The sequence below is a fragment of the Myotis daubentonii genome, chromosome 3 (genome assembly GCF_963259705.1).
Source record: "Myotis daubentonii chromosome 3, mMyoDau2.1, whole genome shotgun sequence".
Lineage (NCBI taxonomy): Eukaryota > Metazoa > Chordata > Mammalia > Chiroptera > Vespertilionidae > Myotis > Myotis daubentonii.
In genome coordinates this window covers 180,003,335-180,024,811 of record NC_081842.1, presented here as the reverse complement: position 1 = coordinate 180,024,811, position 21,477 = coordinate 180,003,335, and the positions used below count along the sequence as shown (strand labels likewise).

General features: G+C 43.7%; 1 protein-coding gene across 8 annotated transcripts in view; it reads right to left on the bottom strand.

Annotated features, from left to right (window-relative positions):
- Positions 1-21,477, bottom strand: part of DAB1 (DAB adaptor protein 1) — a 397,889-nt gene that overhangs the window by 130,108 nt on the left and 246,304 nt on the right. For all 8 annotated transcript variants that reach the window (XM_059689405.1, XM_059689406.1, XM_059689407.1 and 5 more), the window contains exon 3: positions 1,049-1,188. In XM_059689405.1, coding sequence (XP_059545388.1) covers positions 1,049-1,188 — 140 coding nt within the window. The remainder of the gene's footprint in view (positions 1-1,048; positions 1,189-21,477) is intronic.

Below are 21,477 nucleotides of genomic sequence, written 5' to 3'. Positions count from 1 at the left end.
ATGACAATTTTTTAATTTTGCTTATTAATTTTTTTCCAGTGTCTTTGTGTTTCAATGAAAAAGAATCTTTAAAGCATTTAAAATAAGAAACCTCTTTATGTTATCTCCATATTCCAATATCTGGTTACATATTACTTAAAAAATATTTCCCCTTATTATTAAGTAGTTGAGGGTGTTGATATTAGTTACAAAAATGAATAAAATCATCTTTTATCTTAACACATTGTATGCGGGAAATGTATTTATACGTTTTACGTTGATTGGTAGTAGAGCGCAGGACACATATTTTATAGATGTGGGATACGTTTTTTATAGACTAGCGGTAGAATGCAGGTAACGTATAAATACGTAAACTAAAGTTATTGTAATTTTACTGAACATTGCCATTTGCACAAAAAATTAGCAAAAATGGCCCGCGCCACCTGTTAGCGCGTGATAAAAACTACCCGCAAACAATGTGTTAACACTAGAGGCCTGATGCATGAAATTCGTGCAAGAGTAGGCCTTCCTTCCCCCAATGCTGGCACCAGCTTCCCTCTAGCACTCGGGACCCGGGCTTCCCTCACAGCCCTGACTTCGTCCGGAAGGTCATCTGGAATGACGCCTGGTCTAATTAGCATATTACCCTTTTATTATTATGGATAGCATCTCTTACCATATTTATCATATAGTAAAATCTATAAATTTCATTAAAATACAATGGTGAAAATTTATAAAATCTGAGGTACTATACAATTTGATGATTTTACTTTTATTTTTTGCAGGCACTGTATGAATAAGATATAAATGAATAAAATGTGAAAATCATATAATAAAACAGGGCCAAGTAAAATGCTTCCACATAGGAGGTGCTCAATGAACTTTTGCTGAATGAGTGAAATCTCTTCAAAATGAGTAAAGGCAGCGAATCATCAGTAACTCAACGAATGAGTAAATAATTTACCGATAAATGAGTAAATAACGTTTTTACCATAATGACTGTGCAATCATTTCTTTCTCTCAGCCATATTAAACCCATAATATTTAAAGTAAAATGTTTGCACTGCACCTTGAGCTTCATCATGGAATCTTGACATAACTTGTCTCCCCGAGCTGCTGAAACCTCGTCGATCCCGATCAGTTTGGCCTTATACCGGACCCCTTCACCTTTAAACCTCTTTATCAGAGTGGCTTCACTGCGATCCTGACCTAAAAACAGAGGAAAGCAGGATTCAGAGACGGAGGCGTTCAGGGCCTGTTGGCTTTGAATACCCACGGCACCGAAGTTGGCTCTCTTGCTTTACTGTGTTCTAGGAAAGACAAACAGTAGACCAAGTAGAAAAAACACGGCAGTACTACTGGACGCAAATTTTGGCTCCCCTTTCAAACCCTGGGGCAAACTGCTTCTGCTCTCTCAGCCTTTGTTTTCTTAGCAGAAAAAAAGGAGTTAAGAATAACCAACCCCAAAAGGGCATCGAGGTAAATATATCAGGCAACATGTGTAAAGTACCCAATGCAGTGTTTGTTACACACTAGGTTTTCAATAAAGGATAATCACCCACTGACATTCTTAGCACTGAGCTCCAATAGCATTTCTAGCATTTAATATGACTTTGGCCAGAATCCAAGATCCTCCTTATACCCAATTCCATGGGTTGTTTTATAGTGAGACTCGAGAGTAATTGCTTTGTATCAAGCAATGACCCATGACAATTATAAAAAAAAAATGGTTTTACAATCTCTCTTCTGCCAACCCATGTGTGTACTAAAATAGACTTCCACACTACTTGATATGGAAGTAGTGTGGAAGTCTACAGGCTTGCAACAGGCTTTCCCAATAACATACTATTATTAACATAATATTTTGCTAAGACACATCAGCCAGAAGTTCAAACATATCCACATAAAATATGAGCAGTAAAGTAACTGTGAACTGAGTACTTATGCATATAACATGTTTTATAAACTGTATCCCCATTCTTCACAATAAGCCAACCATATCCATTTCCCAGATGATCAAGATGAAGGTCAGAGAATCCAGGTAGCCTATCCAAGTTTACATAGTCAGAAAAAAATATGACTACACAGGAATTCAAAATTCTAACCTCATCAAACTTGCATCAAACTAATCACAGTTTAAGGCATTGCAAACTGCTCTTTATCTCCTGAAACATCATCAACTTCAACTTCTAATACCCCTCTCTCATGCCTTCCCTCAACAGTCAGACACTTAGAGCTGAAAGCATTAATGATAACTCAGCCCATTTCGCTCTATGTATCTATATCATGTGCAAAACTAAGGCATTTCCATAAGGCTGGGTTGAGAATTATTTGAGAAAATGCTTAAAATAGGGGAAAAACCCACACACAGCAGCAATAGCTAACCATTGTACAATACTTTTCAATAGACAAAACATGACTTACATTTCATTCATTCATCTCTCACTGAGCATCTTTGTGCCAGATGCTATTACTCACTGACAACAGGTACCAGTAAATGAAACAAAGTCTATGCCCATGAAGCTCAAGTTTCTGGTGACTGCAAGTAAAAATGCATTGTGCTGGGTATGTAAGAAGGTACACACTTTAGAGTCAAACATCCTCATTTAAACTATGACTCTTTCCCTTGCAAACGAACTAACCTATCTACTGAGCCTCAATTTCCTTGCCTGTTGCATGAAGATTAAATTTCTATTTCCAGAGTTGTTAACGAATAGTAACTTAAATGAGGTGGTAGTGCAAAGCATGTATTCAGGTGTTAAGTTTCCTATCACAGGTAGCTGCCACCAGTTTGGAGGCTCAGTAAAAGGAGCATGTGGAAGATTCCCTATGAGGGCAGAAGAGCACAAAGGAGGAAGGTCTGCAGGCCAGGCCTGACCTATGATTCCCAACCCCCCGTTGGTGTTTTTCCCACTGCATCTTGGCTGACTCCTAGCATATTCTAGCCTTTGAATAATATTCCATAAAGCAAATATAACACATGATTATATGATTAGTGAGAAATTGTAATCAATGTAAAAATTAAGTCTCCAGGGTTTCAGTGAGGGCAGATGTCAGAGACTGAAGCTACGAACAAAGAGGAGAACATTTGCCATGATATACCCTCTATGGACATCTAGCTAAACAACAGGGCCCGTGGTACTACAGGTCACCTCCCCCTGTCTCTTACCCTTTAAGGCAGCATCAGTGGACCTGGAGAGTATTATGCTAAGTGAAATAAGCCAGTCAAAGAAAGACAAGTATCACATTATCTCACTTACATGTGGAATCTAATGAACAATATATGTGCACCAACTTGTTTAGTCCCAGAAAAAAATCTTAGAGGTGAGTACTATTATTCAGGTTTTACAGATTAAGCAACTTGTACAAATTCACTAAGTGGGACCTGACTCCAGACCTATTTGATGTTGGAGCCCACACTTGTGGTTTTGCTTGTGTTCAGTGTTTTCAAGTCCTTTCTCTTAGTCACTATGATGAAATTTTTCTCATCTCCCTAACTTCCTATAAAGCCCCATCTTTTACCTGGCCCAAAATGGTCGCTACTCAGTACACTGGCAGCATTAAAACTCCATTGGAAAGCTCTGGTCAGTGTAGTTCAGTGGGTAGAGCATCAGCCTGAGCACCCAAGGGTCAGAGATTCGATTCCCAATCAAGGGCACATACCTGGGTTGCAAATTCGATTGGGAGGCAACTGATCAATGTGTATGTCTCACATCAATGTTTCCCTCCCTCTCTTTCTCTCTGTGTTTCTCTCTCTGTCTCTGTCTCTCTCTCCTCCTCCCTCCCTACCGCCCTTCCACTCTCTCTAAAAATCAATGGAAAATTATCCTCGCATGAGGATTAACAACAAGAACAAAAACTTCATTGGAAAAACAGCTTAAAAATGGAACAGTTTCCAGCCTGCACGTCATGTCTAAAAACTGCCCATGAATCAGACACAAAGGCAGCCGCAGGAAACATTTGTCAGGGCCGGAGCTCTGCCAAGGAGGAAGCTTCATAAGAGGAGGCAGAGCCAGATCAGGTGAATAAGGGCAGAGATTAATAAGAAAATATTAGGCCATTTAGAGGAAAGTAGGGAACCCAATTTAGATTAAGACCCAGGGCCAAGCTAATTTGTATGAAGGGCACTTATGCACTAGATAATCCAGTTTCTCATTAAATACTCCACCATTAAAAGGGTAATTTTTCATGATCACATCTTGAGCAAGGTCTCAGTTATATTAGTTAAGAAATAAATAACAGCTCTCAGAGCCATAAGGCTGTACCATCAGAGGCACAACCTATTTGAGGGTGTTAGAGAGAGGGTCCGTTTTCATGCATCCCAAGTCATCATGAATCCCCAACTTATTTCACTGAAAGCCCCACTGACCCTATGCTTCAGGATGGACAAGAGAAAGGCCACATATTTAAAGAAAAACATTAACATCATCGTTATCTATTATCAAGCATGGACTAAGAGTTTTACCTATAGTCTGCCATTTAATCCTTATATTGCTCTTTGAGCTAGACTCTGTAATGAGCCGTGATTACAGGGGATGACACCAACACTCAACATCAACAGCACAGCCTGATTTTTTTTTTAAATAACTGCTTTATTGACATACTGGAGGCCTAGTGCATGAAATTCATGAATGGCGGGGGGGGGGGGATGGGGAGCGTCCCTCAGCCCAGCCTACACTCTCTCCAATCCAGGACCCCTCGGGAGATGTCCAACTGCCAGTTTAGGCCCAATCCTGGGGATCGGGCCTAAACCATCAGTCAGACATCCCTCTCATAATCCTGGACCGCTGGCTCCTAACTGCTTACCTGCCTGCCTACCTGATCGTCCCTAACTGACCCCCCTGCTAGCCTGATCACCCCTAACTGCCTCTGCCTGCCAGTCTGATTGCCCACTACCAGCCTGGTTGCCCCCAACTGCCCCCCCCCCCACCGGCCTGGTCACCCCACACAGCCTGTTCGGTCATCCGTTTGGTTGCGATGGTCGCTTAGGCTTTTATATAGATAGATAACTCCCATCCCAATTCAATTCTCCTTTTTAAAGTATACAATTCAGTGGTTTTAGTACATTCATAGTTTTACAACTGTCACTACTAGCTAATTTCATAACATTTTCATCATCCCCAAAAGAAGCACTGTATCCCTTAGCAATTGCTCCCAATCTCCCCCAAACCCGCCAGACCTAGGAAACTACTAGTTTATGTTCTTTCTCCATAAAAGTGCCTATTGTAGGGGCAAATCGTATTTCATATAAATAGGGTCATACAACATGTAGACCTCAACATCTCATTTTCAAGGCTACTGCACGTTATAGCATGTATTCCAACCTCAAGTCCTTTTTTATGCTGAATACTATTTCATTGTATGGATATACCACATCAATTGATGGACATTTAGGTTGTTTCTACCTTTTGACTATTATGAATAATGCAATTACAAACATTTGTGTATCAGTTTTTGTTGGGGTGTATTTTTCAATTCTTTTTGTATTACACACATGAGAGAAATTGTTGGTAACTCCATGGTTAACTTTTTAGGACATATCCAACCGTTCTTCCAAAGTGGCCCTATCAGTTTACAACTTCACCTGCCAAGTAGGCAGGTTTCCATTTCTCTACCAGGTGTTCTTGCCAACACCCCTTTCTGTCTTTCCTGCTTTAGCTATCCTATGGGCCTTAGGTGACATTTCATCAGGGTTTTTTTGTATTGTATTCTCCTGAGGACAATTGCTATTGAGCATCTTTTCATGTTCTTCTTGTTCATTTGCATATCTTCTCTGGGGAAATGTCTATTCATCTCCCACAGCCGGAATTTGAATCCAAGCGTTATGCAAACTTCCATGCTTTTAACCATCATGCTTTCAACCATTAGGCCACAGGGCCTCTGATGACCTCACTAGATAATCTGCATAGCATTTGCCACTCTTCACCTTGTGTCACAGCTATATGAACAGATGTCTTATGGACGAGCAGGCACGTCCCATTTTCAGAAAGGGTCTCCTTGAAGCTTCACTGCCACCTTGGTGACAAAGCTGACACCCATTCAGAAGAGGAGGGGACTGGGGCACAGGAGGTGAGGCCACTGGGGCAAGGCCACGCTGCTAGTAAGGGGGGTGCAGTTGCCTGACTCTTTGGAGTCAGAAGGTGTTGCAGTAGCTCTGGGACTTCGTGTGTGTGTGTGTGTGTGTGTGTGTGTGTGTGTGTGTGAGAGAGAGAGAGAGAGAGAGAGAGAGAGAGAGAGAGAGAGAGAGAGAGATTGGGAAAGTCCTTTAACTTGTCTGAGTGTCAGACTCTCCACCTGTACAATGCTGTACTAATGGTTATTTGCACTCCTCTCTAGGACAGTTAGCATTACAGGAGATAATATACATTTGTTCTTAGCACACTCACTGGCATATGGCAGTCACTCAGTAAATATTCACTGCCTGCCTCCTCCCCACCTAATATATTTCACATTAAGCACCAGTGGCCCAAAGCTAACCGCAGCAAAGTCATACTGCCGTAGGAGTAATGGTCCCAGCTGTTAGGGAACATTTTTCTGTTTGGTTGTCTGGGAATAAAGGTACAATTAGGAACAGGATGTTCCTTCCTGAAGGCAGTGGAATCACCTTATGAATTATTAACACAGTGCCCGCACTGAGACATCCTCCCCCCTTCTGCGTATCTGTCTGAATCACCAGGCCATCCATCTTGATGAAGAAAATTTCAAAGAGAGTTTGTGTTTTCCAGCCTGTCCAACATGATTCTGTCCCCTGCTGCAAGCACCCTATTGTCTGTTAGGTTGTCCAATTTAAGAACAGATTGTGGGGGGAGGGATTTCAGAGCTCAGCCGCAGAGAGAACTTATTTTACTAAGAATTCTTCCTCGCAATTATCCAGGTGTTGATGTGCAATGGACAAATAATTATGTCTGCTGGCTGCCTGGGAGAGAATGCTGATTTGCTGTAATTACCTAGCCGGGTAGTGGGCAGCATAAGGGGAGCAGCACACTTCAGGGGCTGTTCAAATGTGATTTTATGAACATGGTTGCTGTCATTACTGCTAATAGGTAAACTAATTAAAGAGCTAAAATCATATTCAACCTACGATTCCTGTACACCGTTTCTATAAAAACATTCTTCACTGGTGCTTCTGAGAGGAGCTCCAGATAAGGGGCACCTGGAGTGCCCTGGCACCTTTTGTCCAAAGCCAGGCGCTAGGACGCCAGAGTCTAGCTGGAAGCTCTGGGACCCTGCACTGCTGAGCCTCAGTTCAGGATGCCCAGGATGAGCCAGAGGATGCCACCAAAGTGTAAGGGAGGCCCTGTGGTGATCCCCTATGGGTGACCCAATTCTTTGTTGTTAATCCGTACCTGAGGATATTTTTTCCATTGGTTTTTAGAGCGTGGAAAGGGAGGGGGGAGAGAGACATCGATGTGAGAGAGACACATCCATTGGTTGGCTCCTGTGATCAGGGCCAGGGATCGAACCTGCAACCCAGGTATGTGCCCTTAACCTGGAATCGAACCCAAGACCCTTTGGTCTATAGGGCGATGCTCCAACTACTATGCCACAGTGTCTGGAGCTGGTGACCCAATCCTTATGCTCTGACATTGGTCCTTCTTTTATTTCCTTGACAATTCCTACTGGTATTTGTTTGACAGTTCCTACTGGTATCTGTTTGTTTGTTTTGCCCATGCTGTGTCTTTGTAAATTTTAATTTTAAAAAATCTATTATTAAAAGTGTATGGCATCATCAATAAACTCTTAATAAGGAAAAAATCCATCATGGGCCACAGCCTGCCACTCCAGAAAATCCTTAGACCAACAAATTCCTAGCAGTGCCCCTTCAAACGCCCATCCAACTTTCCCTGAAGAAAAAGTGAAGGGATGATCATGCCAACTAAGTCTGGGGCATGCTTCCCACTGCTCGTGGTGACTCCCAGGCACGACAGCATGTTAGGCAGGAGGAAGCCGGGCATGGACTATTGCTCCCGTAGGGCTGACATGTGCTCCTTGTGCCTCCCCAAAACACCAGACAGGGCCTGGCATAGAGTACGTAGAAGTCATTTGCAGAGACTAAGTAAATATGTTTAGTAGGGAAAATTTTCTTTTTTTAAAAATATATTTTATTGATATTTTTACAGAGAGGAAGGGAGAGGGATAGAGAGTTAGAAACATCAATGAGAGAGAAACATTGATCAGCTGCTTCCTGCACACCCCCCACTGGGGATGTGCCCGCAACCAAGGTACATGCCCTTGACTGGAATCGAACCTGGGACCTTTCAGTCCGCAGGCTGACGCTCTATCCACTGAGCCAAACCAGTTAGGGTGGGAAGAGTTTCTTTACCCTGTGTTTCCAACATCCCTCCTCCAAAATACATATAGAGTGTTTTATAACTTTGGAAAACCAAGTTTAAATTTCAGTCACAGCCTAAATGGCCGCTGTTGCTCAGTGGTTGAGCATTGACCCATGAACTAGGAGGTTACAGTTCAATTGCCCATCAGGGCGCATACCCCTGTTGTGGGCTGATCCTCAGTAGGGGCTGTGCAGGAGGCAGCCAATCAATGATTCTCATCATTGAAATCAATAAAAAAAACTATAAAATATTTATCTATTTTTAAATAAAAAAATAAATATATACTAGTATATCTTTAGTTGAAGACTGTGAAGATATCTGTAATCTGTGGGGCTGAGTCCTCCTGAAGTCCCTCTAGGACACCGGGGAGCTCGGTATATCCTGCTAACTTGGAGATGAAGGACTGTCCAGGACCAGCCTGGCTTCTCATGTCAGCCTGATCTGTACACTTGGTCCCTGGTGATGGTGCACACCATTCACTTCCCTGATCTTTTCATGGCTGGGCTTGTGTCTTTTTCCTGGTGGCCAAGGAGCAAAGAGAGTAAAACTTATACTTCATCTCATGTTGATGCCACAGTGCAGGGCACAGAATAGGCTTTGAACAACATGTGAGTTCTTCTTCTTTGTCCTTTTATTCCTTACAACAACCTAGTCTGGCATGCACAATTAGTCCCTTCTTGTAGAGGTGAGAAAACTGAGACTCCAGGAGGAAAGACTGGTCTGAGATCACAGAGCTAGGAAAAGGCAGATCCAGGAGTGCTGAAAAATAAATGAAATCAATCAAAAGAAGCATTAATGGAGAGAATCTAAAGCTTGAGGGCAGTTAAGAAAAAGGGCTGCAGGCCCTGGCCAGTGTGGTTCAGTTAGTTGGCGCGTTGTCCCATGCACCATAATCTCATGGATTTGATTGCCAGTTAGGGCACATACCCAGGTTGTAAGTTCAATCCCCATTCAGATCAATGTTTCTCTCCCATTAAATCACTCTCTCTATAGAATCAATAAAAAACATACCCTTGGTTGAGGATTAAAAAAAAGAAATAGGACTGAAGGAGGCAGGGGAAGAACAGGTCTGAATCTAGTCATTACATTTATTTTTGTTTCTCTCATTTGCAACCGAAAGGGTCATATGATGGTTGCAGTGCCTGCATGGACAAAGGCAAAGCAGAATGATGCATACTAAGTATAACAGGAGAATTGGATCTATAATCAAAGGAAGGAGGGGGGCAGGATAGTGAGTGGGGAAGAAGAGAGTCCAAGAGATACGTAGGTCCTCAGTTGACTTTGCCATTAGGAGCCTCTTGGCTTAGAGCAAGCCACTTGGCCTCTCTATGAATGAGGATAATAATGCTTGTCTTGCAGGATTACTGCAGAAACCGGTGTGTACTCATCTATGGGAAGTATTTAGCACCGCAGGGCAGCTCTTGGCTGCTATCACATGTGGACACTATTCTCACTTCCTTTCCTGTGAACCGCAGGCTACATGTGGTATGTCTCCCAGACCCAATTTCAGGTCTGAAAACTCATTCCCTGCAGGTGACATGCAGGCCTGGGAAGGCTCTTGAGTGAGTCAATTTCAGGGAATTGCCCTCTGCCAAAGATAGGCACCTCACCCAACGCCCTGTTCCCTTGATTCATTCCCTCTCCCCACTGTAGCTGCATCCAATCAATAACTGGTTGCTTCGATTGGGGTAGGTACAAAAGCCCATGCCCCACACCTCAATCTGAGACAACTCTGAAAGGCAACTTTAGAGCTCCCCATGGAACAGTGGAATCAGCCGAAGCCTTGATGTAGCTGCATCACCATTCAATTCCTCCCTCTGCTCAGTCCTGCCACCTGCACTCCTAGTAGGGTTGATTTGAAGGGCACACCCCAAAATAAGGTGCCCACAGAAAATCTGTTTCTGCCACTGGTTCCCTGGGAACTTGATCAAAGTCAGTACAAAATCAATGCATCTGAGGGCGAGTGTTCTGAAAGAGAGGGTCTTGATATGGGAAAGCAAGCCAGCAAGTGCCTGCAATGATCTAAAAGAGGTGGGTGCAGGGTTCAGAGGCAGCCTGAGTGCTCAGATCATGAGAATTGATATTAATGCTCCATGAGGCTAAGCCAGATCAAGAAGGTAAATCCAGAGCTCACACCCCTCAACAAATGCAGCTCACAGGCCCCTGGCGGAGCTGTGGAGTGCTCACCAGCCTGTGTGGGCAGCTGAGTCTGCAGGGGTGAGTGGGGTGACTACCAACCCAAGGGCATCCTCACTGCCACCAGAAGTGGGAGAGACAGTGCAGTTTGCTTTTCTGATGTTCACAACTTGTCTCCCTTTGGCAAACGCAATGATAGCAGAGATGAGGCACCTGCAAAGCCCTGGGAGCTGATGACAAGTGAAGACAATCTTGTTTTCAAACCTGAAATAGCAGAGACATTTTTAAAACGTTTCCTATTTCTGTTCTTTAAAACAACTGCTTTTCCCCCCTAATTACAAAGTGAATGCAAACTTTTTCCTGTGCACGCGCGCGCGCGCGCGCGCGCGCGCGCACACACACGCACACACACGCACACACACGCACACACACGCACACACACACACACACACACACACACACATTTTCCAACCATGTTTTCCTACTGGAAGTCTGTAGTTTGCTTCTTTCATTTGACAGTGTTTTTATAGAGTCTCCTCCATATTGGCATTTTTTTGTGATGTGATTCTTAGGGGCTCACAATATCCCGTCCTATAGATGTATCAAACTTTATATATCCAATGCCCTATTATTGGACCGTCAAGATGTTTCCAATTAAAACAGTGTAAAGGGAGACAATATTGAGAATTCCTTTGAAAGGAGGATGGATTTTTCCCCGTGAGGATGCATGGAATCTTCCTACACTTGTCAGAGTGGACACTTCATTATCTTCCCGTCTCCTTTCTCCACTTCAAAAAGGTGTGGACTCGGAATAGAAAACTGTGCGGAAAGAGATGCCAAATGTACCTCTCCCAGTGTCTTTTACTGGAGAAGCCTGCAAGGGGGAGGGGAGATGACTGCATGACTTGGGAGAATCTTGACCCCTCTGGATGTATGGACCATGGAAAGCCAGGCAACTGACCAAGGACAGAAGGAGGAGGGTTAGATTTCCTCAGTGAGCTGGGGTCACAGTGCAGCACAGAACAGCCCCATCCCCAGTACTTTTTATTGATTTTTAAAAATGTGTATTTATTGATTTGGAGAGAGAAGAAAGGAGAGAGACAGAAAAAAACATCTATCTGTTGCCTCACTACAATTGAATCCACAAACTGGGCATCAAATCAGCAACTTCTTGGTGCATGGGAATGGAACAAGCAAGCTTTTGGTTCATGGGACAATGCTCAACCAACTGAGCCACACAGGCCAGGGCTTATATTGATTTTTCAGTGAGAGGGAAAGAGTAAAACATCCAGAGGGAGAGGAACATCAACATTGATTGGCTTCCCCCTGAACGCCCCTTACCAGGGATCAAGCCTGCAACCAAGCAAGCAAAGTATGTGCCCTGTCCAGGAATTGAATGGGATGACTCCCAATCAACTGAGCCACACCAGCCAGGGCCGAGCCCCCAGTTTGGAGGGGCCACCCAATGTGCATGTGCACTCGGCATTTGAAAGCTTGCTCTTGGACTGAGACAGAGGTCAATTAATGAACAAGGGTTTCTATCTTCACAGGCAGCTGTGATTGGCCAAGAACTTTCTCCTGTGGCAGCTACAACTTTCAGGGGGTCATCTCCATTAGGAAAAATAAAAGGATTTATTTGGGCATCTCTGCTGCCAATTTGTTTGAAGACTATTTTTTAAGGGGGGCTATTTTGGTCCCAGATTATTCTGGTGTGAGCGAGACTCACGCTTTATCTTCCATCTGCCTTCTACACAAGAGGGCTGTGTATGCTATCGACAAATTCAATTATTTCTTTAAAGTACAAAGAAGTATTTGTGATGAAGACAACAGAGAGGGCAAATCAATTATTTACTGAGGAGGCTTCAATATAAATTACATTTGATTAAACTTAGAGATAAATCTCCGTGATGGAGGGTTTAAGTGGAATGTGCAGGAGGAGACAGTGACGGAGTGCCCCCAGACATTGTGGGGTTTCTGACAGGCAGCCTGATGCTCATGCATGCCACACACGTGTGCAATGCTTACTATGTAGCACTGGCCCAGGTCCCAGGGTCCAGTCATGAGCAAGAGAGAGAAAGTCCCTCTTGGCCTAGAGCCTCTGACCTTAAAGCAAAAGGAAGATAAGAAGCCAGCAAATAAATAATGAACAGGATCGGTTCAGATAGTGATAAGTGTTATGAGGATGATAAAATAGTTTGATGAAATGAAGAGTGACTGGGACAGGGTGGGGAACAATTCATTTAAAGGCTGGCCCATGAGGGCATTTCTGTAGAAGTGACATTTGAAAGGAGATGTGAACAGCAAGAATAGGGCAGTCCTTCCAGGAGCAAATGTGTTTGGCCTGTTTAAACACAGAAAGAAGTTAGTGTAATCAAAGCAGAGAAATCAAGGGGGAGGAGATGGGAGTGGCAGCAAAGGAGGAGGTTAGGCTCCTCCATGCGCTGCTTTAGAAGCGTTGACCTGTGTGCCAGGAGGTCATGGTTCAATTCCTGGTCACATGCCCAAGTTTCAGGTTCAATTCCCAGTGTGGGGCATGCAGGAGGCAGCCAATGAATGATTCTCTCTCATCATTGATCTCTCTCTCTCTCTCTCTCTCTCTCTCTCTCTCTCTTCCTTTTCTTTCCTCTCTGAAGTAAATAAATAAATAAATAAATAAATAAATAAATAAATAAATAGTTTTAAAAAATGAGAGTAAATACCTTTTGCCTTAGCCAGTTTGGCTCAGTGGATAGAGGGTCAGCCTGTGGACTGAAGGGTCCCAGGTTCGATTCCAGTCAAGGGCATGTGCCTCGGTAGCAGACTCACTCCCCAGCCCCTGTCTTGCCTGTAGGAGGCTACCAATCAATGTGTCTCTCTCACATTGATATTTCTCTCTGTGTCTCTCCCCCTCCCTTCCATTCTCTAAAAAGTAAAAATAAAAATTAATGGGAAAATATCCTTGGGGAGAATTAAGCAAAAAAGAAAGAAAGAAAGAAAGAAAGAAAGAAAGAAAGAAAGAAAGAAAGAAAGAAAGAAAGAAAGAAAGAAAGAAAGAAAGAGAGTAGACACCATTTAATGTAGCACCCAGATCTCCCAGGTTAAACCCCCAGCTGCCCACAGTGGCCATGTGTATACAACATGACCCCACCCTCAAACCCCTCTCAACTGAACCAGACAGTGACACCTGGTCCACGCTGGGATGATTAGAGGCCCACCCTGAGGAACTGGGAACTGAAGCAGACAGAGGAGTCAGTCTCTCCTTGTGACCAGAATTGAGCATGAGGCTGTAGAATCCAGGGGGCTATCTTTTACTGCCATCGGTAAGAGAAAGGTGGTCTTGTAACAAAGTGAAGGAAAAAGATGTGACCACAAAGAGAAAATATCATTGGGATTCTTACTGATTCCATATTCCTGGGTGGTCTTTCCAGAGGCTCAGTTCACACATGCCATTCCTAAGGTTCTGTGAGACTCCTCTGGGTCATTATGGTATGTCCCTCTGTTATATTTAAGTCCACTGATGATGACTACTGTTACTCACAACTAGAAAATTTCATTAGTAATGGATTTGAATTGCTGTACATCAATTCCAGGGTGGGGAGCATCCAGCCTGAGGGCCTTATAAGGCCGGCAAAACCATTTGGTCTGGCCCTGCCAAGGCATTAGGGGTGAGTTAACTAAATGTTTGATGAAATATAGCAGGCTAATTTATTTTAAGTTGATAATTTTGTATGGCCCACAAATAATGTTATAAATATACAAATGTCCCTTGGCAGAAAAAAAGGTTCCTCACCCTTGGTCTAGTCTCTCACCCACTACTGGGGCACAGGGAGATAGTCATTTAATGTTTGCTAAAGAGAGGGATGTGGATGGCTGCATCCAATTCACTGCCCCAGGGATTCTAGCTTTATCCCCAATTCTCTCTCTTGATTCTCACCTGCTAAGTAAGCCAAGAAAGGAGAAACATTTGGGATTGAGATGCTCTTTCCCATGTTTTTATCACTAAAATCTCAGGCCTCAAAGTAATTTTTGTAGTTTATCTTCCTGAATGGCCTATCTTTCAATGAAGTTAATATGTAAGAGGCAATTATCTTCTAAACAACTCCTTGTGGTCCCTTTTCTGCCAACAACAAAAAATACGCAGGTCTTTTTGATCAGATAACAAAATCATGAATACCTACACAGCCTTGCTGATTTCAGCAAGCTTCTCCCTTCTAAATAGCTCAATGCGGTCGCTAGCATGACCTTAAATGCTTCTTAAACCACTGTAGTAGATTGCCAGGGAGAAAATGAGACACATTTTGATAATCAATGATAATAGGATACAAGGGATCAAAGGAAAACAGAGATAAGTATTAAATCCCTTTTAGTGTAATTCAGCCAACATTTTATGAGAATCTCTATGTGACTGACCTTGTGCCAGAGGCTGGGGCTACCATTTATTAAACACCTATTGGGTTCCAGGTAGCATGATCGACATTCACATATATTACTTTTCATTTAGCCCATCCTACAGCCCTAAGTGGTATTTTGACCTCACTTTGTGCAGATGAGAAAACAGACTTTTTGAGGTCAAGCAACCTGCCCAGAGTTCACATGGCCAATAGGAGATGTGATTTATCCAGAACTCACTCTGGCTATGTCTGTTTCCACATCTTTATGTGTTTTCCGCTGTACCTAAGTTGTCTCCCTGAGGAGATGAGTAAAATGGAATTACTGCTTAAAAAAAAAAGTCCCCAGTCTAGTGGAAGAAACATAGTTTCAAAAAGGCAGAATGAAGTGTAATAAATAGAGCTGGCACCAAAGAGCAGAGAAAGCACCAGGGGAGAATCAGCATTCTGGTGGATGGGGAAGCCTGGCTACATGGATGAGGTGGCATTTCAATAGGGGACTAAGGGATGTAAAGGGTCCCAGAGCAAATCTTCCAAAGGGATCCTGACAACATGGACATATTCATTATTGCACACCTGCTTAGTAAGGCTCAGGGAAGTGGTAGCAAATATCATAATTGAAGACCAATTACATGGTGTTTAATGCCATCAAAGTCCCTATGAGGCTTACTTTATGAGGCAAGTATTATTTTTTTTTTTCAGTTTTAGAGATAAGGAAAGTAGAGTGCACCTTGGGTAGGTAACTTCTTCCATGACACACAATCTTCATTTGACTGCCAATTATTTCAAACCCAGGTCTCTTTGACTCTAAGTAACGTATTTCCCACACTAGACCATGTCTTCTAAAGAATTGAAGGACAAAAACTTGAAAAGAAAAAAGAGCTATATATCATAGGTGCAATAAATTATAAGGCCTTTCTCTACCCTCAAGGAATTTGCAATCAAGTCAGGGAAGTAATACATAAACCTCTGAAAACTGAAACAAGAAATCAAGATAGAAAAACAAGGTAAGAACAATGGAAGCCATGGTCCAGGTCAGCCCAGGACAACCAGCATCTGTGTTATACTGAGCAGGGTCCCAGAGGGTGGGCAGGAGAGACACAGGACTTTGAAGAATGCCCCTCAGAGGAAGTTTTCAGGGCGAGGTGGGACGGAAGCCAGGTCTCAAATGATATTCATGATTTACACAAAGTGGGGGACATGGACAACCACCAGGGTTTAAGGCAAGAAAGAACAGGATCAGAAAAGCGGATGCAGATGAGCCTTTATCAAACTCTGCTCCAAATTACCGGGCCAGGAATGGTACTAGGAACTTGTAGGTGAACAGAAACTGTGATTCCAAGAGTGACATGAGTTGTCCAAGTCAGTCAGCCAGGGAGAGGGCGTTCTGCATTTAAATGTGTCCATCTGACTCCAGAGTTCACCCCCTTCCCCCTGCGATCCACCACCTTTGTGTCCGGGCTCTGATTTTGGAGGGTGGGGAATGCCAGCTCAGGCTTTCTCTGTGGGTGCTAAAGATGTCTGTGTTCAGGGGCATTGCTATTATGGAGAAAGTGTGTAAGTCCAGTTGAAGTAAGGGGAACTGGGAATACACGTCTTTTACACCTTTTTTAAGGAAAGGAATTAATGAGAAGTCAAGTGTCAGGAAGGCAACCAAGACCATGACAGTCCACAAACTGAATAGTCTGGTTCCAAAATCACTAAATGTGAGACAGCTACAACCAAAGGTCACTGTGGAAACCTTCCAGCCAGAGGCTATGCTCTCATGAAGATAAATTCATAAGGAATTATTTCATGCAAAGGTCCTTTCTCCAAGCTCACTCGCCTTGGTCCCTCCATACCAAAGGACAGCTTCCTGCCCCCTACTGGGAATCGAGCCTGCAAACCAGGCATATGCCCTTGGACAGGATTGAACCTGGGACCCTTCAGTCCACAGGCCGACACTCTATCCATTGAGCCAAACCAGCTAGGGCAAAAGTTATCCCTCTTATGCTTCCTTCTGTGACTATTTTGGTTCTCCTTCTCTCCTGATTTATGCAGCCTTTCTTTCCAGATCTTTAATGGAGGTATTCTCTAATGCTCTGTCCATGGTCTCCTTTTTTCACTCGATAACCTCACCCTCTCCCACAGGACATCCAGGCAACATATTTAGCTCCAATCTCTTCCTAAGCTCGTGCCCACATTTCTATCTGCCCTCTGAATGCTCGCATCTGAGTTTCTCACAATGGCCAAAATTTAATATGTATGGAACTGAGATGACCAATTTCTCCTTACTCAACCTGGCTCTTCCCTCTCAATGCCCAGTTCCACTGACATCCCAACCCTTACCCTCTCCCGTGTAGCCTCATAAGGACCAAGTTAAAGTGCGGGCACAACACAGTAATCTAACAGTTCATTTACAGAAGCATTAGCAACAGCACTCAGCACTCAGCACGCTGTGAGGTATTTGCAGGCCTGGTGCAACCACTGTGATTCTTACTTATGGTTGAGCCTTCGGTGTCTAGGAGAGTGCCCGGCACCAGGCAGGTAACATTTCTCAGATAAGTAAATGCCATGGGCAGTGTACCCAGGGTAGACATTTTAGAGAGCCTGTTGATTTCCATTTTCTTTGCCATGTCTTTCACACAGGCTCTAAGAATTAGAAATAATTTTTCTAAAATGTCCTCACTTAGTCTGATCCTCAAATCTCAAATCTCACCTTGATAATTCCATGGTCTATTGGTTTCCCTGTTCACAATTTTTCCCTCCTCCTAACCATTTGTTAGAGAAATACAAGATTGCTCCTCATGTAGGACATTCTTATAATGTCATTCCATTATTCAAAAGTCTTCAAGGGTTCTACTCCCCTCCAAACCAAATAAAAAAGAACATTTTCATCCATGTATTCAATAGTCAATTAAATTTCCATTGTACATCTGCTTGCTAAGGACTAGGGAGCTAGAGGTAAACCTGATAGACAAATTCCTGGCCCTTGTGAAGATCAGTCTTTTAAATTGGAAAAAAAGAATAATTTCTTCTTCCTCACTGCCATTTCCCCCTACATATACTTTTTGCTTCAGCTAACCGAAGCCCAGTGAAACCCAGGTCCCAGAATACATCCTACATGTCTGCATATCTGTGCATTTTCCTGCACCATTTTTTTTTACTAGTGATTATCATTGTCAGGAGGAAGAGGAAGGAAGGGAGAGAGAGGAGAGGAGGGGAATGGAGGGGAGGGGAGTGCAGGGGAGAGGGAAACATCTATGTGAGAGTGAAACATCTATTGGCTGCCTCCTGCACATCCCCCTCTAGGGATTGAGCCCAAAACCCAGGCATGTGCCCTGACCTGGAATTGAACAGGCAACCTTTCAGTGCACAGGACAACGCCCAATCAACTGAGCCACACCAGCCAGGGCACACCATTTATTCTTTCAGGAACATGAGCGTCTCCTATCCCATATGCCAGGCCACCTCCATAGCTCACCTTCTTCTTCCCACTTTCTGCTCATCAGCCCAAATTTTGGGGAGTCTTGCTTCCCAGTTCTCTCAAAATGATAAATTTAGTTACTTCCAAAATGCTCTCTTACTCCCACAACCTATTAATTCCATTCCCAGGCATTAACAAATGCCCTTTTCTCTTTAGTTCATATTGAAGAATTTCTTTAAAATAAAGATAAACTGAAATAGGCACACACAGAAATCAACTAATTTACAAAACACATTTTCTAGCACAATTAAAATCAAGTCACAGATTGAGTCATCAACAACCTTACAGGACTGTGTGTGCCCCCTTTAACAGTTAGAGAAAATCACTCTTCAACAAATCATTTGTACTAATATTTATTGATCATTTTACTATGTGCCAGGCTTTGTGAAAATATTTCACAAACATGATGTCACAAAAATTTTATAATGTAGACACTGATCATCCCTATTTGACAGATGAGGAAACCAAGTCTTTCAGAGGTAAAGGGGTCTGACCAAGATTACACAGACAGCTGGACTGTATTTGAGCTCCAGAAACATATTTTTACCATGAGCAATCACACTGCCTTCGTTAGGTATGTAATTAATTAATAGTATATACTTAGCAAAGTGCTTGGCATGTGTTAATCATTCAGTAGATGTGGCAGATGATAGATAAGGAGAGAGAAAACAGGCTGACAGATAATCACAAGGGCAAGCCATGTTCAGATCCACCACTGCACAAAATCCTGGCGACAGACCTGTTGGGAACTTATTACTAGCCTGCTTTACACATAAAGAAACTGAGGTTCTGGCAGGTGCAGGCATTTTGATACCTCTTCCCACCTAATAACTACTCAGGTGCATGAATGAAATGCACGTGCCTGAGTCCAGCTCCAGTGCCCTCTGATATGGCCCCACTGTCTCTTTTCTCTCCAGAACCTATACAAACCTCATCTTCTTTCTCTGCCAGCAATGTCTAAGAAAAGAAAAAGGGACTGCTCTTTCCGCAAAGGCGTGTCTTGGAGAGGTCATGGGTTGTCTACTCTTGCTCTCAGTCCCTGTATGGAAATCGCCCACAGATGTGCAGCTTTGGATACTTCAAACATCCTCTCTCTGCTGGAAATTTGCAGCCTGCAGGCGGCTCGCTCTGCAGGGTCCTGGCTCCTTCACTGCTGCCTGGAACACTTGAAGGTGCCGATATCCTCGGTTCTCAGATAAGGGCAAAGGGTTCAATATGGCTCAGTAGAAAAGAGAAGCCTGTGTTTTGCCTGTGGCTGGAAAACGCTCCTATGAGCCAGTGGACCAGTGCTGCTGGTTCCCCGAGCCTGAATTTCCTTACAACAAACAAAGCTGCTCAGTGTGGCCATAACGAAAGGACTGCCCAGTCAGGCGGAGTTTCTCCATAGAACATCTGTTCCAAATAGGGCCAATGGTAAGGAAATGTCAGTGAGGCAGTGGGGCACAGCCTTGAACTTCAACCCAGATGGAATTCTATTTTCAATTTTAAACATGCTCAATGAATAAGAAAAACTGAGTGAGGTGGTTTGTGCTCACTTAATACGGCACAAATCACTCAGGATGTTTTCAGGGAAGGTGTTCTTCTTCCCTTCCGCTGTCTCCGCCACATCTGCGAATCCCTTTTCCTGCTAGAGGAGAGACAGGAGGACTGGAAGAAAATAATCCTTCATTTCCCAGCTCTCTGAGATGCCTTAAAAGTGTTGCTTCACAATGACAAGGACAGCAACATGATTATATGTGCTGTTCCTTTTCAGGCCGGCCTCCTGAGGCAGTTCTTGTTGAATTTTCCCAGCACGATGTGTGTGTACAAGTTACTGCAGGCACTGCCCAGAGGGTTAAAAAATACATATTGCATCTCATACAAAAGGGGACAGCTCTTCCGTGTGCCATCTGGAACATCAGGCACAGGACATGCTACACACCTAGGTGGACACCTGCAGAGGGGTCCTGCAGAACACGGATTTGATTAGGAGGCCACAGGAGGAGAAGTGATGAGGGAGAATAAAGGTGAACTACCACTGAGTGACAGGTGTGTGTCCATGTCCTAGGGCTATCGTAACACAGTATTACACATGCAGTGGTTTTAAAAAAAACAGGCATTTGTAGTCTCACAGTTGTGCAGGCTGGAAGTCTGAGAGAAGGTGTCCGCAGGGTTGGTGCCTCTGAGGGCTGTGAGAGAGCCTGGTCCCATGCCTCCCCTCTAGCTTCTAGTGCTTTGCTGGCGATCTTGGGCATTCCTTGGCTTACAAATTCATCGCTCCAATCTCTGCCATTCTCTGCAGATGGCATTCTCCCTGTGTGTCTATGTACTAATTTCCCCTTTCTGTAAGGACACCACTCAGACTGGAGTAAGACCCATCCCACTGACCTCATCCTAAACTAATTATATTGGCAACAGCCCTATTTCCAAGTAAGGTCACATTCTGAGAAACCAGGAGTTGGGACTTCAACAGGAGTAGGCAACAGTAGCTTTATAGCTGTTTGTATAGAAAAAGACATGCAGGTTATGATTATTCCAACAGCTTTATTAACTCTATGTTTTTCGTACTCACAGCTGCAAACCTACTTTTGCCCACCCCTGTACAAAAATTTTTGAGGCAGGGAGATACAGGTGCTTTATCCATGTCAGCTCATTTAACCTTCAAAACAATTCAATGGGGGGGGGCGGGAAGACACTATGATACCCTTTCCACTAAAGAAGTAGAGGCTCAGTTAGGTGAAACGATTTGGCCAGCTTGCATAGGTAGCAAGGATGGGGCTAACATTTGAACCGGAATCTGATGACTCAGACAATGCTCTTTCCACTACATATCCTCTAATGGGAGGTTATCAAGGCCACAGGATAACACCCAGGTACCTGGTCCACCTGCTGCCACTGATGAGTGTCAGTCTTTCCTAACAAGCCCCACGCATCAGAAAAGTGGAGCTGGATGTCACAGGTACAGTGATCAGACGCCACAGCCCCAGGTACCAGCCACTTCCCCCTGAGACAGTGTGAATACCCAATCACAGGGTTATTAAAGCCAGAAACAGCCCTGAGGTGGGGAGAGAGTCTAATTGCCAGGCAGAGAAGCAGATGAGAGAGGAGACTGTACACCCTGTGGCTCACACTAGAGAGTGTTCTTCCAATCAGCGCAGCTAAAGCAAAAATGGGCTTCCTTTCGACATTTCATAAAGGCCATTTCTTTTCTTTGGTA